We start from the raw sequence: 21,052 nt of genomic DNA on the forward strand, positions 1-21,052 counted from the left end.
CAAAATGGGACGTGCGGCGGCGTGGCCCGTGGAGTATCCCCTTCTGCAGGAGAGGGAAACTGAGTCACGGAGCAGGGAGGAATTGGCGAGACGCGCCCCTCCCCGAGTCCCCGTCGCAGCCCTGGCCGTTCTCCCACACCATGTCCAGCTTTCAGCTCTTTACTCTTTGTGAGTTTCCAGGCAGTCCAAACTTAAGTCTCCTGAGGGTTGCTGGGGTTAGAACCGCCCCTTAAGCTACCAGGCACCCCTGGAGTCAGGAGCCCCGGGAGGCCCCACTGGGAATCTGTGCCTCGGCCCCTCCTAGGAGGCTTCTGGGAGCGGATTCTGGAAGCCCAGGAAGCCCAGGGTTGAAGGGGCTGCCCCAAGGCAGGCATGTCCCAGCGTGTCCATCACCCACCTCCCTGCGGGAGCCCAGACCAGCCTCCAGCCCCGGGCGAGGAGGTGGTTCCCCGCAGCCGCACCCAGAGGTCAGGGCAGAGCCCAGCTGGCCGAGGGCTGGAATGTGAGCCTGGCCACCATCTGGTTTCCATCTGCCCAGCCCAGCACGGTCCAACTTCAAAGCATCCCCCGCTCGGCCACTTCCTCTGGCCTGGCCGCCTGCAGGGAAAGGCTGGAGCGGCCCCTACTTCCTCCTTCAGCCTGGGGTCCCTGAGACCCCCCTGCCGGCCCCGGCCTTAACCATCCACTCGGAGCCTCACAGACGCTTTCTCCTGCGTCTCCTGCAGTCGCACCTGAGTCACCCCCAGGTCCCCTCGGCTGCCGGCTGCAGCCTGCAACGCCCCCCATGGCTCTCCACAGCTGCCAGGGGACGGAGGAGGCCTTGTCACCGCGTCACCAAGGCCCCGGTCTCTCTGCCCGCATCGCCCACATGCCTGGTTCCTCCAGCCCACGCCCAGCTCGGGCTGGCGCCAGCCTCCCTCCCAGACCCGCCTTCCCTCTCTGCCCCATCACCTCCGATACGGGGGCTGTGAAGCCCCCCAGCTTTCTCCTTCGCGGCGGGCACTCCTCACAAACCCCACGTCAGAGCAATGAACAGCCGGCTGGTCGAGCCCACAGCCAGGAGGGAAGCACAGGAAGCAGAGCTACTGCAGGAATCCCCAGCTCTCAACTCGACGCCCGGCTCAGCACACACCCGGCGCAACGGGGGGCCTTCGAAGGGCCCCAGTGGGCCCGGGAGCAGGTGCTCGGCCGCCACACGGGACGCGTCCACTCACCTGCTTAAACTGCTCCTCATACGTCCAGTCCCCGTGGTCAGGCGGCTGCAGCTGCGGAGCTACGTGGGCCCCTCCGGTGTGGGCAGGGCCAGGCCCCGGCCGCTCCTGGCCCCCCAGCGCCCTGGGAACGCCATCGCCTCGGAAGGCCTGGGGTGGCTGGGCCTTTCGGGGGAACAGCGCCGTGGTGCCCAAGTTGGCAGGGCCTGGGGGCCCCAGCCCCTCCTCGTCCTCCTCCTCCTCCTCATCCTCGTAATCCTCCTCCTCCTCCTCATCCTCCCCGAGGTCTTCCTCCATCTCCTCCTCCTCCCATTTGGGCTTCCTGGGGTGAGCAGAGGGCAGGAGTCAGGGGAGAAGGTACTGGCTCGTACCAGCCTAGGGAGAGACCCGCACCCCACCCAGCCTCAGTTTCCCTCTCTGGAAATAGGAAGAGCCGGCCGCCGCCAGCTCAGGCTGCAGAGCGTGCCCGTGAGCACAGCCTGCGTGGGGCAGCCGTGACGTCCATTTTGTTCCCAATTAGCCCAGAACAGCACACGCCGTCCCTACAGCGTGAATTTTGGGGCCTTGAAAAGCATCACGCAGGAGGCACGGTGGCGCATGCCTATAATCCCTGCAGCACTCTGGGAGGCCAAGGCGGGAGGATCCCTTGAGCCCAGGAAGTGGAGGCTGCAGTGAGCTATGATGGCACCACTGCCCTCCAGCCTGGGCCACAGAGCAAGACCCCGTCTCTTGAAAAAAAAAAAAAATGGGAATCATTGTGGCAGGTTGGTTCCTGCACCATGCATGCCATCTCAGCTCCACCTCCCATTCCCTCCACAGGGAGAATTCTCCCACCGCTATCTGAAATCCACCCCACCCTGGCCACTGCCCCTCCACGGCACCCTCCTAGATTTTCTTGCAGCTCTTTGTACAACCTGACATCACCTGCTTCTTTGCTAGGTTTTGTTCGGTTGGTTTTTTTTTTTTGAGACAGAGCCTCACTCTGTTACCCAGACTGGAGTGCAGTGGTGCGATCTCTGCTCACTGCAACCTCTGCCTCCCAGGTTCAAGCGATTCTCCTGCCTCAGCCTCCTGAGTAGCTGGGACTACCGGCGTGAGCCACCATGCCCGGCCAGTTTTGTTTGTGTTTTGAGACAGGGTCTTCTCTGTTGCCCAGGCTGGAGTACAGTGGTATGATCACAGCTCACTGCCGTCTTGACCTCCTGAGCTCAAGCAATCCTCCCGCCTCGGCCTCTCAAGTAGCTGGGACCACAGATGCGCGCCACCACACCCGACTAATTTTTGTACTTTTTGTAGAAATGGGGTCTCACTATGTTGCCCAGGTTGGTCTTGAACTCCTGGGCTCGAGCGATCCTCCCACCTGGGCCTCCCAAAGTGCTGGGATTGCAGGCGTGGGCCACCGCGCCCGGCATCTTTACTTGCTCAGGTCCTCCCAGGAAGATGCGGGTTCCTGGAGGTCAGGGTCCCACAGCGAGTGAGCCCTCAACCAGCCCTGGGGGGACCCACACGCTATGCAGGTCCGGCTGGCTGCAGATTTTATCTGCCCCTCACGCTGGATCTGCCGCCACTGAATCTGCCATCGTCGTCGCTGGCTACGTTGCTTTAAGTTAACTAAGATGAAACAAAGGCGGCCAGGCGCGGTGGGTCACGCCTATAATCCCAGCACTTTGGGAGGCCGAGGCCGGCGGATCATGAGGTCAGGAGGTTGAGACCATCCTGGCTAACACGGTGAAACCCCGTCTCTACTAAAAACACACAAAAAAATAGCCAGGCGTGGTGGCGGGCGCCTGTGGTCCTAGCTGCTTGGGAGACTGAGGCACGAGAATGGCGTGAACCCGGGAGGCGGAGCTTGCAGTGAGCCAAGATTGCGCCAAGGCACTCCAGCCTGGGTGACAGAGCGAGACTCTGTCTCAAAAAAAAGATGAAACAAAGTTAAAAACCCAGACCTCAGTTGCCCTGACAACATTTCCAGTGTTTAGCGGCCACTCCTGTGCTAGAGATTAGAAATGGAGAACATTTTTATCATCATCCTGAAAGGCTGACTGCCCGGCACACAGTACAGGGTGGATAAACACTTGCTCAGGGGAACAGGGTCCACAGGACACTCACTTACTCCCTTTATTAAAAAAAGTAAGTTGGAGACCAGACTGGCCTACATGGCAAAATCCCGTCTCTACTAAAAATACAAAAATTGGCTGACTATGGTGGTATGCGCCTGTGATCCAAGCTACTTGGGAGGCTGAGGCAGGAGAATCACTTGAACCCAGGAGGCAGAGGTTGCAGTGAGCAGAGATTACGCCGTTGCATTCCAGCCTGGGTGAAAAGAGCAACTCTCTCTAAAAAAAAAAAAAAAAAACACCACATTCTCAGCTCACTGCAATCTTCGCCTCCTGGGTTCAAGCGATTCTCCTGCCTCAGCCTCCTGAGGAGCTGGGATTACAGGCGCCCGCCACCACGCCCAGCTAATTTTTGTATTTTTAGTAGAGATGAGGTTTCGCCATGTTGGCCCGGCTGGTCTTCAGCTCCTGACCTCAGGTGATCCATCCGCCTCAGCCTCCCAAAGTGTTGGGATTACGGGCATGAGTCACAGCACCCAGCTAAAAAAACCTTTTTTTTTGAGACAGGGTCTGTCTCTGTCGCCCAGGCTGGAGTGCACTGGAGCAATCACAACTCACTGCAGCCTCAACCTCCTGTTCTCAAGGGATCCTCCTGCCTCAACCTCCCCAGTAGCTGGGACCACAGGTGCACCACCATGCCTGGCTAATTTTTTGCAGAGATGGGGTCTTGCTATGTTGCCCAGGCTGGTCTCCAAGCCCTGGGCCCAAGTGATCCTCCCACCTCGGCCTCTCAAACTGCTGGAATTACAGGCAGGAGACCCCGCCGCAGGACCCTTACTCACATTCTGCAGATGAGCAAAGCGATGGCTCAGAGCCAGTAACGGCCCCCGGAAGGCCCTACCCCAGACCCCAACTCACATGTCCTCGTCGGAGGCCACGTCCTCAAAGTGCTCCTCTTCCGGCCCTTCTCTGCCTCTGCCGGGTGAGCCCGGTGTCCCCTCCCGGGCCGCGTCCTCCTCCTCCGAGCCTGGGGGCCCATCCTCAGAGCCCCCGGGGCTGGCCGGGTGTCCCAGGCCCGCAGCTGCAGCCCGCATGGCGGCCAGCGCAGCCATCTGAGCCCGCTGCATCCGAGCACTCTCGGGCTCTCTGTCCTCATCGGCAGCGGCCCGGGCCCGGCCGGGGGGTGCAGCGGAGGGATCAGGGGGCAGCTGCTGCCGGGCCTCCAGCTCCTGGCGCGCCCGCTGCTGCCTCTGCAAGAGTGTCTCCATCACGGCCTGGAGCTTCATGGCCCTGCGGCCCGGGCCACCACCACCACCACCACGGGCGCTAGGGGTGGGCGGCGGGGGCGGCCCCTGCGGGGAGGGGGCCCGGCCGCACTGCAGCGTGGGGGCCGCGGGGGAGCCGGGGCAGTGCAGGGTGGCAGGGGGCGGGGGCGGGGGCCGCCGGGCTCAGGCTGAAGGCTGACAGGGCATGCCTCTTCCTCACGCTGGGCTCCAGGGGACAGAGGCTGGTGTCTGGCTCATTCACGCATCTGCAGAAACCTGAGGGGGGAAAAAAGGGACGGTCAGAGCAGACCTGAGCTCCTCAGGCCCCCTCCTTCCCCATGAAGGCCCTGGGGATCAGCTCTCATGTCCATCTCATGCAGGATGCAGACCTGGAGGCCTTCCTGGAGGCAGAGGCGCAGGCTCTTCGCATACACCCTACTGTGGGCCTGGGTAGCAAGGTCCCTCCGCTCTGGGCCACAGAGAAACACACTGTGGCCAGACTGTCTGCCCCAGGAGATCTTGGATTATTGCTTCACAAGCAGGGTGGGGGAATGGGCGTTCCTGGCCTGTGATTGGCCAGCGGGCTCTGGGCCCCAGTCAGGTGGGTTCTAAGTTCCAGTTGCTGCCTGAATCCCTGTTGGAGCAGCCCAGCCCGGACTCCAGGTATCCAGGTATCCTCCCATCTCAGGCCAACAGAGATGGTGGCTGGCCGAGATTGACTGCTTGTTGTATACGGGCCCTGGGCTAACTCTCCCCGCATCACACAACTCAAGAGCAACGCCCAAGCCCCAGCCTCTCTGGGCCTCAGTTTCCCCACCTGCAAAATGGCGTGGATTAACAGTGCTCCCCCCATGGCACTCAAGGAGGGAGGAATCGCGTTCAGGAGGTTAAGGTGGGCACCAATAGGTGTCAGGGAAGGGGGCACCAGGGTGGTCCCATTTCACAGTTGAGGACAACTGAGGCTCAGGGACCCTCTGCTTGGACACATGGGGCTGGGGTTTGAACCTCACAGTCTCCGCAGGGCAACAGGGGTCTGGAGTTTCCCAGTCCTCTGGGATTCCGAGTGGGCTGGATGTCTGGGACGGCAACACACTCACTCCAGCCTAAAGTCCCGTCCACCCAGGGCCAGTCCTAATGGCCTGGGCGAGGAACAGAGACTTCCCGGGGGCTGGGTCCCAACCCAGCCACCCCAGCCACCCCCCAGCCCAGGCCACACCTCCACCCGCCCAGGCCGCCAATAAAACAGGCCGGGCAGAACCCAACAGGCCTGGAGTGACACCCCAGAGGGAAGGCACATCATGGGGACAGCGGAGGGGGCAAAGCTCCACCCTCCGGAGAGGCAGCTGGGCCCAGGAGGCTGCCCCCAACCCTTACCCTGGCAAAGGAGCCCCCAAGACTCATAAACAGCTCCTGGGTAGACAAGGTCTGGAGAGGCGAGGAGGCAGGGACTCCTGGGACTCAGATGCCTCCTGTGACCTGACCCCACCCAGGTCAGTGTTACACAGCAGACCCCCTCGAGCCTTCCCAGGCACAGGAGGGGAGAACCGTGCAGCCCCCTCTGCCCCAGATACCCTTTACCCAGACCCCTGAGTCTTTCGGCCCCATGGGTGAAAGGCAGTGGGGGGGCAGGTGGGTGGCCCCTGGGAGAAAGCAGGGAGGGCACGTTCCGAAATAAGCCTCTGTTCCATCTGTTGTGGGGACAGAGGTCCCAGGTCACAAAGACCTCAGGGCCATAGTGCTGAGGAGTGACCAGGAGAGCTTGGTGGTCCAGAGGCCACCAGGGCGGCACCCAGCCCCCCACCCCCTGGCCTGCGGTCACCCCCCACCCACCCAACCCAAGAAAGTGCTGAGGGAGCATTTCTGACTCAGGGTCTGGTCCGGTCTGTCGCCCTTCCCCCACCTGTGACAACTTCAAGACAAGCCCCCCCCCCACGGAAGAGCTCCAAGCAAAGCCCCCCCTCTTTGGGGGCACAGAAGGAAGAGGCCAAAGGAAGCCACTCCCCCCACCAGCCCGCTCCGAGCCCTGCTGGGTTTAATGACCCTTCCGGGTCGCCCGATGGGGGAGGGGAGCAGGACAGACCTCCACGTTGGGGCCGGTGGAGGGGGCAGGTGGGGATCCCAGATCCCCCCCTAGGCCAGGGCTGGGTGCCCCCCCATCGCCGCCATTAACCCTAAACTGGCAACGCCCACCCCCTTCAGACCCCTCCCCCCAAGAGCCCTTTGTCCTCGACCCCCACCCCCATTTTATGACAGCCCCAAGGGAGAGGCTGGGACAGGGCGCTGGGTGGTCGTTGGACCTGGCAGGGGTGGGGGGCGGAGGGATCTTGGGCCACACCCTCCTCCCCCCAGGCCTCCAGAGAGAGGTCACCCGCTCGGCCCGGGCCTTGCAAAACATGGTTATTTAAAGAGTTGTGCAAGGCCCTGGGCCCGCGGGTGGCGAAAGGGGCCCCTCACTCCACGAAGGGAAGAGGAGGGGGAGGGGCGGGGCAGAAAGCTGGGGAGGGGGCTAAGAAACTCCTGGGTTGGGGGGGCCTGGAGGAAGTGAGAAAAAAACTCATGAAGGAGAAGAAACAAGAACACAGAAACCCTGGTCCGGATTTCAAAGGCTTCTTGGAAAGCGGCCGATTTGCATGGGGGGGGAACCCCTCCAGCCCGAGCGCCTAAAAACGGAAGATAATTGAACCCGCCGCCTGGGGTCGGCGCCGAACGTTGGAGTTGACAAACGCGCGCTCCCAGCGCTTCCTGCGCCGGCTTTTGTGTCTGGGGGGCCCTGAAACGGGTCGGGGGGCTCTTCCTGGGTATCCCCGCCGGTGAACCGGGCGCCCGGGCCCAACCCACCCCGGCGCGCGGGGGCCGCGGTGTCTCCCCCGGGGGCCCCTCTCTGCGCTAGGGCGGACACTTTATAAATAAACCAGCCCGGCTGGGGAGGCTCGCCGGGAACTACCCTCCCTCCTCTCTGGGCTGCCAAATAAACCCCTGATTTCGGGGAGAAAAAGTAAAACTGAAATAAAATATCTGGGTGCAGCCCCCCGCGCGCGCGCAGAGACCATTTCCTTCCGCTGGGGAAGGGGGGGCGCGCACTCGCGACCCCCGATCGCCCCTGAGCGATTGATCCAATGGGGAGTGAAGTCTCCAAGCGGGGCGCAAAGAAAACTCCCCGAACCCCGAACCGCCAGGGCCGCCTCCCCAGCCCGGGACCCCCACCAACATCTCCGCCCAACTTTGGGGACCCCCTTTTTTGGCTTCCAGGACGCACTGCGCCCACCCCGGCACCGGAACCCGCGCTGGGAACGGCCAGCGCGCCCCCCAGCCTTACCGCGCAGGGCGGCTCGTGGGGGGGCGCGCGCCCCGCGCCTGGGGTCGGCCTGCCCGGGCCCGCCTGGCCTCCAAGCCGCCGGTGCGCGCCCCTGGCTCCCGGCCCCCGACCCACGGGGCTGTGCCGCGCGCCGACTCACCGAGCCGCCAGCCGCGTCCGCGTCTACACCCCTCCGCCCGATTGGTAAGAGGCGCCCCGCGCGCGGCCGGCCCCCGCCCCGCCCCTCCCCCACCCCCAGACAAATCACCAGGGGACGAGTCGCTCTCGGATGCAAATACCTGGCCGGTGATTCAGCGCCGCGGCCCGGGCGCGGGAGGGGCTCGCCAGGGCTCCCACTTTTCCCCGGACGCCCCCTCGCCCCCCGCGCGCGGTCGGACGACGCGCAACCAGCCCGGGGGCGCTGGGGAGCCGGGCAGAGTGGACGGAAATTTTCAGGTCGCGGCCCCTTTAAAGGATAATAAATAATAAACGGGAAGGGGAACAGCGCCGCGGGAGGCCCCGCCCCCGGCCTAGGGACGGTGGGCAAAGTGCACGACGCGGCCCCAAGCGCAGAGGGCGCGGGGGGCACGGGCTGGGGCGAGAGCGCCCCGGGGTAGGAAGAGGGGACTGACGGGCTCCTCCCGGGCTGGCTGGGGGCGCATCCGAGCCGGATCCGGGACCAAGACTCTTCCCTTCGTACGGAGCACCTAGGCTGGGCCTCCTGGGCTCGGAGTTTCACCTTCACCCCTTGGATAGAGCTACCCTGCCAGAGTGACTTCTCTCTCCGGAGCCGCCGTTTCCAAGTCTGTGAAATGGGCTTGAAAGACCCGGTGCAGAGCTGGGCGGGCGGCGTCGGAGGGAGGGAGCCAGGGCCCCGCCGGCCTCCCTCTGGGGAGGGACGGGCTGTAGGCGGGGACTCGGCGTGGGCGTGGGGAGGTGCGCGCGGGGACCCGGAGCCCCTTCGTGAAACCAGGACGACCCTGCCTGGCCCGGCTGTCACCAGCATCGGGAGCTTGGCTGCCCCGAGTGAAGGTGGTGATGACTTCCACGGTCTGAGCGTTCGCTTGCCCAACCACGTGCCCCGCGCCGCCCTCCAGGGAGGTCCCTGCACGTCCCCAGCCCTCACGCCTCTCTGTAGTGGGCAACCTTCTTGTCCCCACTGCGCAGAGCAGGAAACTGAGGCACCGAGCGGGGTGCAAGGAAGCCGGTCGGGAGGGGGACGCGTGCTCTGCAGAGAGCTGTGTGCGCGGGAAGCGACCCCAGGGGGCTAAGCTTAGAGGCCCAGGCTCCAGCCCGGACGTGAGCCCCGGGGGAGACTGGAGGGCGGGCAGGGGCCACCCGGGGGGGCCCTAACTTGTGGAGGGTCTTTGGCGGGCTCGGGTCCCCGGTCCTGACTGTTGGGGGCGGGGTTGTAGGCATCTCCTCCCCTTCCCCTAAACTAGCACACCGCGTTGCCACTTTTCTCTCGGTCCTTCCCCCTAGTTGCACCTCCTCCCTCGACAAAACTGCAACCGGGGCGGCGCGGAGGCTCACGCCTGTAATCCTAACACTTCGGGAGGCGGAGGTGGGCGGATCATCAGAGGTCAGGAGTTCGAGACTAGCCTGGCCAACAAGGTGAAACCCCATCTGTACTAAAAATACAGAAATCAGCCCGGCGTGGTGGCGGGTGCCTGTAGTCCCAGCTACTTGGGAAGCTGAGGCAGGAGAATCGCTTGAACCCGGGAGGTGGAAGTTGAAGTGAGCCGAGATCGCGCCACTGCACTCCAGCCTGGGCAACTGAGCAAGACTCCGTCTCAAAAAAAAAAAAAAAAACTGCAGGCAGGAGAGCTGCCCCCGACTCCAAGGCCTGAATCCAGACTTCCAGCCCCAGGGCCGCGTGTAGCCTAATGGCAGCAGGTGTCTGAGAGTCTTCCACCATAAGGCTATTAAACACCCAAACCCAGCTGTCACCCCTATCTCCGATGGAGAGGCCCGAGACACCTGCCCCAGGTGGGGGTGCTTTGGAGAGACCTCCCTGCAGCGGGATAAAGGGGTGGGGGAGTAACCCCTTCTAGGGCCAGGACCCAGCTCAGGTCTGAAGGTGCAGAATGTCCCTCCCACCTAAGATGGAGCACCTGGAAGCCAGTGGACCTGAAAGGCACCTGGAGGGCAGGTGCATGAGCCTGTCTGTGCCTCAGTTTATCCCTCTGTAAAATGGACCAGTGTTAATTCAACCTTTCACCATCCTGTTCTGGATTAGGCTGCCCTTTGTTCAAAGGGAAGGGCAAGGGGTGGAGGCATAATTACCCCCGGGGCAGGAAGGGTAGAGCCCCTACCCGTTTCCCAGGAGGAAGCTGTGATCCGGGTAGCTGGCCGCAGCTTCCCCGAAAGGGGCCGCGCGCAGGGCAGCGAGGGGATGCAGGATGGCAGCTGCCTGCAGTGAGGGGCTCCTATTTTTAGCCCAGAGAGGGAGCCGGGAATGTCTACACAGACTAGCTGGCTCCACCATATTCCAGATGCCCCCATGCCCTGTGGGGGTAGGCAGCAGTGTGGATTTAGATCAGTGCAGACCCCTCCCAGTCTCTTTCTCAAGCTGTGCCTTGGGCACAGAAGCCCCAGCTTTACGCATTTCCTCACCAGACCATCTACCGGAGGCACAGCAGTCCAGCTCTGAAGGTTTCCTAGCCAGAGCATCTCCTGGGGGGTCCTGGGGCTTTGGGAACCTCCCCCACACAAAAACAGCCTGATCCTCCCCTAACCCCTGCTGGTCACTGTACTGGTTCTCTACTCTGTGCTCAGGTGGGGGACATCCTCCTAAAAAACCCCAGATCCCGCCCTCACAGCTCTGCAGATTAAAAAGCCCAAACTAGGGCCGGGAGCAGTGGCTCATGCCTGTAATCCCAGCACTTTGGGAGGACGAGGCAGGTGGATCGTTTGAGGTCAGGAGTTCGAGACCAGCCTGGCCAACATGTTGAAACCCTGTCTCTATTAAAAATACAAAGAAGTTAGCCTGATGTAGTGGCAGGCGTCTATAATCCCCAGCTACTTGGGAGGCTGAGGCAGGAGAATCCCTTGAACCTGGGAGGCGGAGGTTGCAATGAGCCAAGATCACGCCACTGCACTCCAGCCTGGGAGAAAGGAGGAGACTCTGTCTCAAAAAACAAAAAATCAGCGCAGTGGCTCACGTCTATGATCCCAGACTTTAGGAGGCTTAGGTGGGAGGATGGCCTAAGGCTAGGTGTTCAACATGAGCATGGGCAACCTGGACCCTCTCTCCACAAAAATTATATAAAATAAAAAAATTAAGGCTGAGCACCGTGACCCAAGACCGTAATCCTAGCGCTTTGGGAAGCTAAGGAAGGAAGATCGCTTGAGCCCAGGTGTTTGAGACCAGCCTGGGCAACATAACAAAGACCCCATCTCTACACTAAATACAAAAATTAGCCGAGTGTGGTGGCACACACCTGTAGTCCCAGCTACTCCGGAGGCAGAGGCAACAGGATTGCTTGAGCCCAGGAGGACGAGGCTGCAGTGAGCCGTGATACACCACTGTACTCTAGTCTGGGCCACAGAGCAAGACTGTCTCAAAAAATAAAATACGGTGGTTCACGCCTGTAATCCCAGCACTTTGGGAGGCCGAGGCGGGCGGATCATGAGGTCAGGAGATCGAGACCATCCTGGCTAACATAGTGAAACCCCATCTCTACTAAAAATACAAAAAAAATTAGCTGGGCGTGGTGGCGGCGCCTGTAGTCCCAGCTACAGGGAGGCTGAGGTGGGAGAATCTCTTGAACCCGGGAGGCGGAGGTTGCAGTGAGCTGAGATTGTGCCACTGCACTCCAGCCTGGGTAACAGAGAGAGACTCCGTCTCCAAAAAAAAAAAAAAAATCGTATATAATGAATCCAGCCTGTTATACCTATATCCTGACGCAGATATAAAATATCATTTTTACCCCTCTTCCAGGACATGAAGCAAAGTAAAGTATCTTTTTCTTTTTTTCTTTGACGGTGACTATTGTAGAATAAATTACCATTTTTAATATTTTTTTTCATAGAAGGGGCACTCAAAGGCAAAGTGCCTAAGACCGGGATAATTCATAATGTGCCTCTGATTGCTCCACTTCACAGCGGGGACAGCTCCAACCGGGGGTCCAGGTTGAGACCCGAATGAGCGACACCCGCCCCTGAGCGCCGGGCACCCCGGGACATCCAAGAAACTTTTCTAGAGGCGAGAAAAGAAGGCACGAAACCTCCGCGGGCCGCGCGTGCCACCTGCCGGGCATCTGCGGGACTGCGGCCGGGGGGCGGGGCCTTAGGGGCGGGGCCAGTGCCGGCGGCCGCAAGGTGGCGCCGTCTCACCTGAAAATGAGTTTCTTGGCCGGGCGCGGTGGCTCAAGCCTGTAATCCCAGCACTTTGGGAGACCGAGGCGAGCGGATCACGAGGTCAGGAGATCGAGACCATCCTGGCCAACACGGTGAAACCCCGTCTCTACTAAAAATACAAAAAATCAGCCGGGCGCAGTGGCAGGCGCCTGTAGTCCCAGCTACTCGGGAGGCTGAGGCAGGAGAATGGCATGAACCCGGGAGGCAGAGCTTGCAGTGAGCTGAGATTGTGCCCCTGCACTCCAGCAGTGATCTGCCAGCCTCAGCCTCCTAAAGTGCTGGGATTATAGGCATAAGCCACCTAGCCCAGCCTTTTTTTTCTTTTCTTTTCTTTTTTTTTTTTTTTTTTTTTAGACAGAGTCTAGCTCTGTCGCCCAGGCTGGAGTGCAGTGGCACAATCTCGGCTCACTGCAACCTCCGCCTCCTGGGTTCAAGCGATTCTCCCACCTCAGCCTCCCGAAAGCTGGGACTACAGGTGCCCGCCACCACGCCTGACTGATTTTTGTATTTTCAGTAGAGACAGGGTTTCACCATATTGGCCAGGCTGGTCTCAAACTCCTGACCTCTTGATCCTCCTGCCTCAGCCTCCCAAAGTGCTGGGATTCCAGGCATGAGCCACTGCACTCGTACACTTTTTTATTTTTTATTTTTTTTGAGACGGAGTCTCGCTCTGTCGCCCAGGCTGGAGTGCAGTGGCCGGATCTCAGCTCATTGCAAGCTCCGCCTCCTGGGTTTACGCCATTCTCCTGCCTCAGCCTCCCGAGTAGCTGGGACTACAGGCGCCCGCCACCTCGCCCGGCTAGTTTTTTGTATTTTTTTAGTAGAGACGGGGTTTCACCGTGTTAGCTAGGATGGTCTCGATCTCCTGACCTCGTGATCCGCCCGTCTCGGCCTCCCAAAGTGCTGGGATTACAGGCTTGAGCCACCGCGCCCGGCCCACTTTTTTTTTAATTTGTTTTTCACAGAGAAATCTTACAACTCTCTGTGCACATACTGCAACACACTTAGTTATTCATCCCACAAATATTTATTCAGTCCTCCTGTGTGCTGGGGCCTGGAGACAGTGGGGAGCAGTCAGACACGTACTCAGCAGATACAGCACAAGGCGGTCAGACCCATAATGGGGGCAGCAGTGGGCAGGCCCAGAGGGATCCAGTAGGGCTTCCTGGAGGAGGTGGCAGCTGAGCTGTGACTTGATGGATCAAGTGAGAACATGCCCAGTGCAAAGGAGAAATCAGCCCCTGCAAAGAGTCAGAGGCAAGAAGAATGACAGCAATTCCCAAAGCCACAGAGGGGCAGAGGAGACGAGAGGGACGTGGACAAGGCCTGTAGCCCCAGGGGAGAATTTCATCGTCATGTCCAGCACAGTCCAGGAGTCTTGGCCCTGAAGATGAGGACAAGCTACAGGTCAGTGTCAAAATCCCCTGGTGTTTCAGCCTCTGGATCTTATGTTGGCATCTCAGCAAATTGTGTGGAGTTTCACGGTGTCCCCAGATTATTTGGGAGAAGTGGGACTCTCTTTTTTTTTTGAGACAGAGTCTCACTCTGTCACCCAGGCTGGAGTGCAGTGACAAAATCTCAGCTCACCTCCGCCTCCTGGGTTAAAGCGATTCTCCTGCCTCAGCCTCCTGAGTAGCTGGGATTACAGGTGTCCACCACCACGCCCAGCTAATTTTTGTATTTTTAGTAGAGACGGGGTTTCGCCATGTTGGCCAGGCTGGTCTCGAACTCTTGACCTCAGGTGATCCACCTGCCTTGGCCTCCCAAAGTGCTGGGATTACAGGCGTGAGCCACTGCGCCCAGCCTATTTTATTTTATATATTTTTTAATTCAACAGGTTTTTGGGGAACAGGTGATGCTTGGTTACATGGATAAGTTATTTAGTGTTGACTTCCGAGATTTCAGTGCACCCATCACTGGACCAGCGTATACTGTACCCAATGTGGAGTCTTGTACCTTCCCTCCACCCCAGCGCCCTGATTTCCCAAAGTCTATCGTATCATTCTTATGCCTTGGTGTCCTCATAGCTTAGCTCCCACTTATAAGTGAGAACATAGGATGTTTTGTTTTCCCATTCCAGAGTTTCTTCACTTAGAGGAGTGGTGTCTAACTCTGTCTAGGTTGCTGTGAATGCCATTTCATTCCTTTTTATGGCGAGTAGTATTCCTGTGTGTGTGTGTGTGTGTGTGCACACGCGCGCGCGCTCCGCATTTTCTTTATCCGCTCGTTGATTGATGGGCATTTGCGCTGTCTGTTTTCATATTTTAGTATCTCTAAGAGTGGGATGAGGCCGCGGGCGCCGTGGCTCACATCTGTCATCTCAGCACTTTGGGAGGCAGAGGCATGGGGATCACTTAAGGTTAGAAATTCGAGACCAGCCTGGCCAACATGGAGAAACCCCGTCTCTGCCCAAAATACAAAAATTAGCCGGGCGTGGTGGCGGGCGCCTGTAATCCCAGCTAATGGGGAGGCTGAGGCGGGAGAATCGCTTGAACCCGGGAGGCGGAGGTTGCAGTGAGCTGAGATCGCGCCATTGCACTCCAGCCTGGGTGACAGAATGAGACCGTGTCTCAAAAAAAAAAAAGTGGAATGAATCGTACACAGTGACAGTCAACCACAAAACAATGAGAAAACATCTGACACTTTCTGGAATGATCCAGAAAGTCCTGTGTTGACACGTTTAATTTCAGGAAACACAGAAATTATCATTTCAATATCAATAGCAAACATCACAACAAAACTGCACTGAACATCACAAGAGACCAAAACATTTGCACGGTTGATCTCGGACAGTAAGAAAAACATTAATAACAGAAGAATAACCGCTGTTCCAGTAGTCCCTGCTCCGAAGGGAGCCGCTCGGATTCCCACCGGGTTCGCTCAGAGAGGGATAGTGTCCTCCCCCAGGACGCACAGCCCGCGCGCGGCCAGCCCACTGCTCCCTGGCTTCTGCGCCCTGGCAGGGGCCGGGTGGGACCCCAGGCGGTGCAGCTCCGCGTGCGTGGCGGCGGGGTCGGAGGGTCCGGGCCGGCGGGGGTGGCGGGGGCGGCGCGGCGCGCAGGGGCAGACGCGGCGGAAGGCCTGTCGGAAGTGCGAGCCCAGGAAGGCGTAGAGCAGCGGGTTCAGCGCGGAGTTGCTGTAGGACATGCAGTGAGCCCAGGTCTTAAGCGCGTAGGCGGCGTAGCTGCGCGGGTGCCAGGAGCCGGCGGGGCCCAGCGCCTGCAGCACCAGGAACAGTTGGATGGGGCCCCAGCAGGCGGCGAAGAGCAGGACCACTGCCGCCACCAACCGCGAGACCTTGGCCCGCATGGCGCCCGCGCGCTCGGCCAGCACCTGCCCCTGGGGGGTACCGGGGAGGTGGTCAGACGAAAGACCGGGACCTGGTTGGGCTCATCCCCTCGCACCGCCCCTCCTGGACCCCTTGGGCTGTCCCTGTCCGCGCAGATGCCCCCACCGGCGCCTCCCACCACCTTGCCTCCCTGCCCGCCCAGACTTGCTGTCCTCCCACCCACGCCGCGCACCTGCAGGGCGCTATCGGCGGGCGCGGGGCGCACGGCGACCCGGCCCAGGTGGCGCAGCATGGCCCCATAGCAGGCACAGGTGGCGAGCAGCGGCAGCAGGTACAGCGCCAGCAGGTTGTACAATGCGAAGGCGCGCTCCAGGGCGCGGCTGGGGAAGGCCTCGCTGCAGTAGGCGCGAGGCCCCGGTGACAGGCGGTGCAGGGCGAGCACCGGCGCAGACACCGCCGCAGAGCCTGCGCCACAAGCCAGGATGAAGACCCTGCTCGGGGGACCAGCGACCCCCCGGGAGGCGTCCCTTGCAAAAGGCCAGGCGCCCAGTCTGCAGCCTCGCTGGCCCTAGGCAGGCAGAGCTATTGCGCCCATTTTCCAGCTGCTGGACCGAGGCAGCAGGTGGCTCCGGGCGCCCAGGGCACTAGGACTGGTCCGCCTTCCCCCGTGAGGCCCCTGAGCTGTACTCACCTACCCAGATGCTGAGGCTGACAGCCAGCGCCAGCCGGGGCGTGCGGCGGTGCAAGGCACGCAACGGGAACACCGTCACGTACCAGCGGTCCACGCTCATGGCGGTCAGAGTGGCGCACGTGGCCTGCACCGAGACCTGCAGGAGCCGCCAGCCGGGCGTGTGGTTACTTGCGCGATTGGGAGCCTGCCCCGTCCGCCCTGCCGATCCCCCTACGTGTGCGAACACTCAGGCACATACACGGAATGTGTCCTGGAAGGAGTGTCCAGTGCGGTTTGAGGGGACAGAGGTGGGGAGACTGGGAGAGGAGGGCAGGAGGATTGGAGAAGTGAAGGAGCCCTTGGGAGGCGGCTAATATCCCGAGTCTGAGACAAGGGGGCTGCGTGGGATGGAGGGACAGGCAGGGCAAGAAGCCTCAGAGCCTCGGTAGCCCTTCCTCACCAGTGACCCGGGTCCCCGTCTGTATCCCTCCCCCGTTCCCACTCCCCACTCCAGGTCTAGGCTGCACCCCCGCCCAGCCCCGTCCCGCAAGCTGGGTCCTCCAGCCCCTGGTTCTCCAATGCGTTGCCTCGCGCCGCGCCCAAAGTCCTCACCCCCTTCCCACGTGCGTTCCTCCTCCCCACATGCTCCCCACCCTGTTGCGGAGCGCATCTCCCTCCTCGTCCTCACGTGCGCCCCCTCCCCTCCTGCTCCAGAGCGCACCCCTCCCCCGCCCCACTGTGCGCCCCCTCCCCTCCTGCTCCGGAGTGCATCTCCCTCCGTCCCCACGTGCGCCCCCTCCCCTCCTGCTCCTCAGCGCACCCCCCCCGTCCCACTTACGACCCCCTCCCCTTCCACTCCCTCCCCTTCCACTCCAGAGCGCACACACACCAGTCCCCAAGTGCGCCCCTCCCCTTCTGCTCCGGAGCGCACCCCTCCCCCACCCCACCGTGCGCCCCCCCTCCTGCTCCGGAGCACACTCCTCCGCCCACCTGCTCCGCCCCCCGCCCCCCCAGCACCTGCTCCGCCCCCCCGCACCTGCTCCGCACCCTGCACCCCGCCCCGCCGTGCGCCCCCCCTCCTGCTCCGGAGCGCACCCCCATGTCCCCCCTGCTCCGCCCCCCCGACCCCCCGCACCTGCTCCTCCCCCCCTCGCACCTGCCCCCCCCCCGCACCTGCTGGATGTAGTTGACGACCTCTCCCCACCCGCACCTGTTCCCCCCCGCCCCCTCGCCCCCCCCATCCCCCCGCACCTGCTGGATGTAGTTGACGAACTTGCACATGAAATCGCCGAGCACCCAGGCAGGCAGCGGGTACAGCAGCGCCGTGAAGGGGACGCAGCACAGGAGGAAGGTCACGTCTGTGGCCGCCAGGTTGGCTGCAGTGGGGACGCGCGGGCGCTGGGCGTGGGCGCCACTGGCCGCAGGAACCGCCCAGCGCTCCTGGCCCTGCCCCCTGGCCCCCACCTTGGTCCGAGTGACCAGCAGGATGGCACAGGGAGGCCCCCCGCAGCGCCCCTGGCCTCCTCAGGCAGAGAAGTTGGGGTGCCTTCTAGTAATTCCCCCTTACATCTCAAACATTACTCCTCCAGCTTGGGTTTCTTGGCTATTCGGGCAGAAATCGGTTCTGCTGGGCCCTGTCCGGGCTGGGGGAGCCTGAGCAGCAGGCCCCGACCCTCTGAGCCTCAGTTTCCACATCTGCAAACTGGAGACAATGGTGCCGGCCCAGCAGCCACCGACTGGGCTCTCAGCTGTTTGGGGTAGAGGACCCCAGGACACAAATGGATAAACAGGCTCAGAGAGCCACCGGAGCAGGGGTCGCAAACTAAGGCCCGCGGGCCAAGCCAGCCCCTCGCCCAGCCCTTTGTTCAGCCGGACACCGAGCCCTTGGCCGGCGCTGCACCCGGGCAAGCCCCTCGAGTGGCCAGGTCGAGGTCTCCATGTGCCACACTCCCCACCCTCCGTCCCGCCCGGGTCCGCCCGCGCTGGAGTTTGCGACCTCTAGCCACAGGTGCAGGGACCACAGGGAAAAGATTTGGGGTGGGGGGGACCCCTGCAGGGGACAGAGCCGGGTCTGCGAGGGCCTCGATGCGCCGTGAGAGGGCGCCCCAGGCCGCTCGGCCCTCGGAGGCCCCGGGCCCGCAGCAGGTGCGGCGCAGCGCCCGCACTCACCGATGTAGAAGTTGGTCACGGTCCGCATCGGCTTGTGGCGGCAGATGACGTAGATGACCAGCGAGTTCCCCACCAGGCCCAGCAGCATCAGCGCCGCAAAGAAGAGCGGCACGAGCCAGGCGTCCACTGCCCGCGGCGCAGGGACCGGGCCGTCCGAGGCGTTGGCAGCGCAGCCCGGGCAGCCCGAGGCGTTGGCCGGCGCCCCCCAGGAGGCATTGGGCCCCGACATAGCCACGGTGTGCATGGCCGCGCGCGCCTCCTCCTCCCGGCCGCCCTCCTGGATTGCGCCCTGGCACCGCCCCGGAGACCCCTCCGCCCGGCCGCCTGCGGGTTGCGCCTGCGGAACTCAGGAAGGGGCCTTGGCTGGAGCCCGCGGGGTCCAGAGGGCAGCTGGGCTGGGCTCGGCGACTCCTCTGCCAGCGCCGCTGCAGCGGAACGTTTATAGCCCGTGCCCCCCCTTGTCCTTGCCTTCCCGCCTCTCTGGCAGCCGCTCGCCACTCCCTCCCCTGCCCACACGCCCTCTGTTCACCCAGCGGCGACCCCCCTATTCCCTCCTCCCGGTGCAAGGTCGGAGTGAGAGCGCGGGAGGAGGCTGAGGGGGGTGGAGCAGGCAGGGGGTGGGCGGCGTGGAGGCTGCTGTGGACCTGGAAGGACCGACCTTAACCCAATGATGGTTAGTCCAGACTAGGAGCCCAACCGATTCGCGAACCATAAGGCTTGTGAATATGGGACGGGCTTTGACCCTCCTAGGGGCTGGGGCTCCAGGTGGATGGGCCCAGGCTGGCGGGGAGGCCAGCCCTCACCGGAGACCCTGAGTGGGGATAGCTTGGGTTTGTCCCCAGGACCCTGGAGGGCCATTAAAGTTCAAGGTAGGTGAGGGACATCTCTGATCTGGCGGTTTGGGACTGAATGTGTCCCACATGATTGACAAGGAGTGGCTGATACCCACCCACAGGGACACTAGCAGCGGGAACCAGGTGGAGGGCACCTTACAAAGGCCACAGCCTTATTATTTATTATTATTATTATTATTATTATTATTTTGAGACGCAGTTTCGCTCTGTGGCCCAGGCTGGAGTGCAGTGGCACGATCTAGGCTCACTGCAAGCTCCGCCTCCCAGGTTCACACCATTCTCCTGCCTCAGCCTCCCAAGTAGCTGGGACTACAGGCGCCCGCCACCACGCCTTGCTAATTTTTTGTATTTTTAGTAGAGACGGGGTTTCACCGTGTTAGCTAGGATGGTCTCGATCTCCTGACATCGTGATTCACCCGCCTCGGCCTCCCAAAGTGCTGGGATGACAGGTGTGAGCCACCGCGCCCGGCCTATTATTATCAATGAGAGAGGGTGTCCCTGTTGCCAGGCTGGCGTGCAGTGGCACACTCTCGGCTCAAAGCAACCTCTGCCTCCCAGCTCAAGTGATTCTCCTGCCTCAACCTCCCAAGTAGCTGGGACTATAGGCGTGCACCACCATGCCCAGCTAATTTTTGTACTTTTAGTAGAGACCCCGTCTCACCATGTTGGCCAGGATGGTCTCTCTCTCTTGACCTCAAATAATTCATCCGCCTCGGCCTCCCAAAGTGCTGGGATTACAGATGTGAGTCACCGAGCCCAGACTATTATTATTATTCTTGAGACAGGGTCTCCCTCTGTCACCCAGGTTGGAGTGCAGTGGTGTGATCACAGCTCACTGCAGACTCCACCTCCCGGGTTGAAGCAATCCTCCCACCTCAGCCTCCTAAGTAGATGGGACCACTTAGGAGTTGCTGACGAGATGATGCATGATGATGACAGTCATGCATCACTATGTCCAGCTATTATTATTATTATTATTATTATTATTATTATTTGAGACAGAATTTCGCTCTTTTTGCCCCGGCTGGAGTGCAATGCCACAATCTCAGCTCACTGCAACCTCTGCCTCCTGGGTTCAAGCAATTCTCCTGCCTCAGCCTCCCAAGTAGCTGGGATTACAGGCACCTGCCACCATGCCCAGCTAATTTTTTGTATTTTTAGTAGAGATGGGGTTTCACCATGTTGGCCAGGCTGGTCTCGATCTCCTGAGCGCAGGTGATCCACCCACTTCGGCCTCCCAAAGTGCTGGGATTACAGGCGTGAGCCACCGCGCCCGGCCCAGCTAATTTATTTTTAAATTTTTTTGTAGAGACGGGATCTCACCAGGTTGCCCAGGCTTGTCTTGAACTCCTGAGCTCAAGCAGTCCTTCTGCCTCAGCCTCCCAAAGTGCTGGGATGACAAGTATGAGCCACCCAGCCCCGTCAGCACAACCTTGACCCCATTATCCCACAGCTGGAAGTATACTTCAAGATGATATCCAGGAGGTCCCCTCGAAGTCCATCCTGCAACAGATTTCCAAGATGTTTGGTCATCATGGAGTAACACACAGCAAAGAAAAAGTTGCTGCCATTTGCGTAAAAAAGACTAAAAAGGGAGAAAAGAAATGAATAGGCCAGGCGCAGTGGCTCATGCTTGTAATTCACGTTGGGAGGCCGATGCAGGTGGATCACTTGAGGTCAGGAGTTGGAGATCAGCCTGGCCAACATGGTGAAACCTGGTCTCTACTAAAAATACAAAAATTGGCCAGGCGCAGTGGCTCACGCCTGTAATCCCAGCACTTTGGGAGGCTGAGACGGGCGGATCACGAGGTCAGAAGATCGAGACCATCCTGGCTAACACGGTGAAACCCCGTCTCTACTAAAAATACAAAAAAGAAAAA

At 61.0% G+C, this 21,052-nt stretch overlaps 3 protein-coding genes across 4 annotated transcripts in view; all 3 read right to left on the reverse strand.

Annotated features, from left to right (window-relative positions):
* The window catches only part of ARID3A (AT-rich interaction domain 3A), a 49,655-nt gene extending 41,450 nt beyond the window's left edge, over positions 1 to 8,205 (reverse strand). The window contains exons 1-3 of one of the 2 annotated variants that reach the window (XM_050771137.1): positions 8,128 to 8,205; positions 4,187 to 4,809; positions 1,215 to 1,533 (exon numbers count right to left, since the gene is read on the reverse strand). In XM_050771137.1, coding sequence (XP_050627094.1) covers positions 1,215 to 1,533; positions 4,187 to 4,554 — 687 coding nt within the window. In that variant the 5' untranslated portion in view covers positions 4,555 to 4,809; positions 8,128 to 8,205. Of the gene's footprint in view, positions 1 to 1,214; positions 1,534 to 4,186; positions 4,810 to 4,922; positions 5,061 to 8,127 lie in introns of those variants that run through there. The other variant, XM_050771136.1, reaches the window with a different exon arrangement.
* The window catches only part of WDR18 (WD repeat domain 18), an 86,152-nt gene that overhangs the window by 62,628 nt on the left and 2,472 nt on the right, over positions 1 to 21,052 (reverse strand). The window lies entirely within an intron of this gene.
* Positions 14,807 to 18,755, reverse strand: KISS1R (KISS1 receptor). The gene is made up of 5 exons (XM_050771165.1): positions 18,319 to 18,755; positions 17,401 to 17,525; positions 16,171 to 16,306; positions 15,712 to 15,944; positions 14,807 to 15,529 (listed from the first exon to the last, which is right to left on the reverse strand). Exons 1-5 carry the CDS (start codon positions 18,560 to 18,562, stop codon positions 15,071 to 15,073), a joined length of 1,197 nt encoding a protein of 398 aa, XP_050627122.1. The 5' UTR covers positions 18,563 to 18,755; the 3' UTR covers positions 14,807 to 15,070.

The sequence above is a fragment of the Macaca thibetana genome, chromosome 19 (genome assembly GCF_024542745.1).
Source record: "Macaca thibetana thibetana isolate TM-01 chromosome 19, ASM2454274v1, whole genome shotgun sequence".
NCBI classification, from domain to species: Eukaryota; Metazoa; Chordata; class Mammalia; order Primates; family Cercopithecidae; genus Macaca; species Macaca thibetana.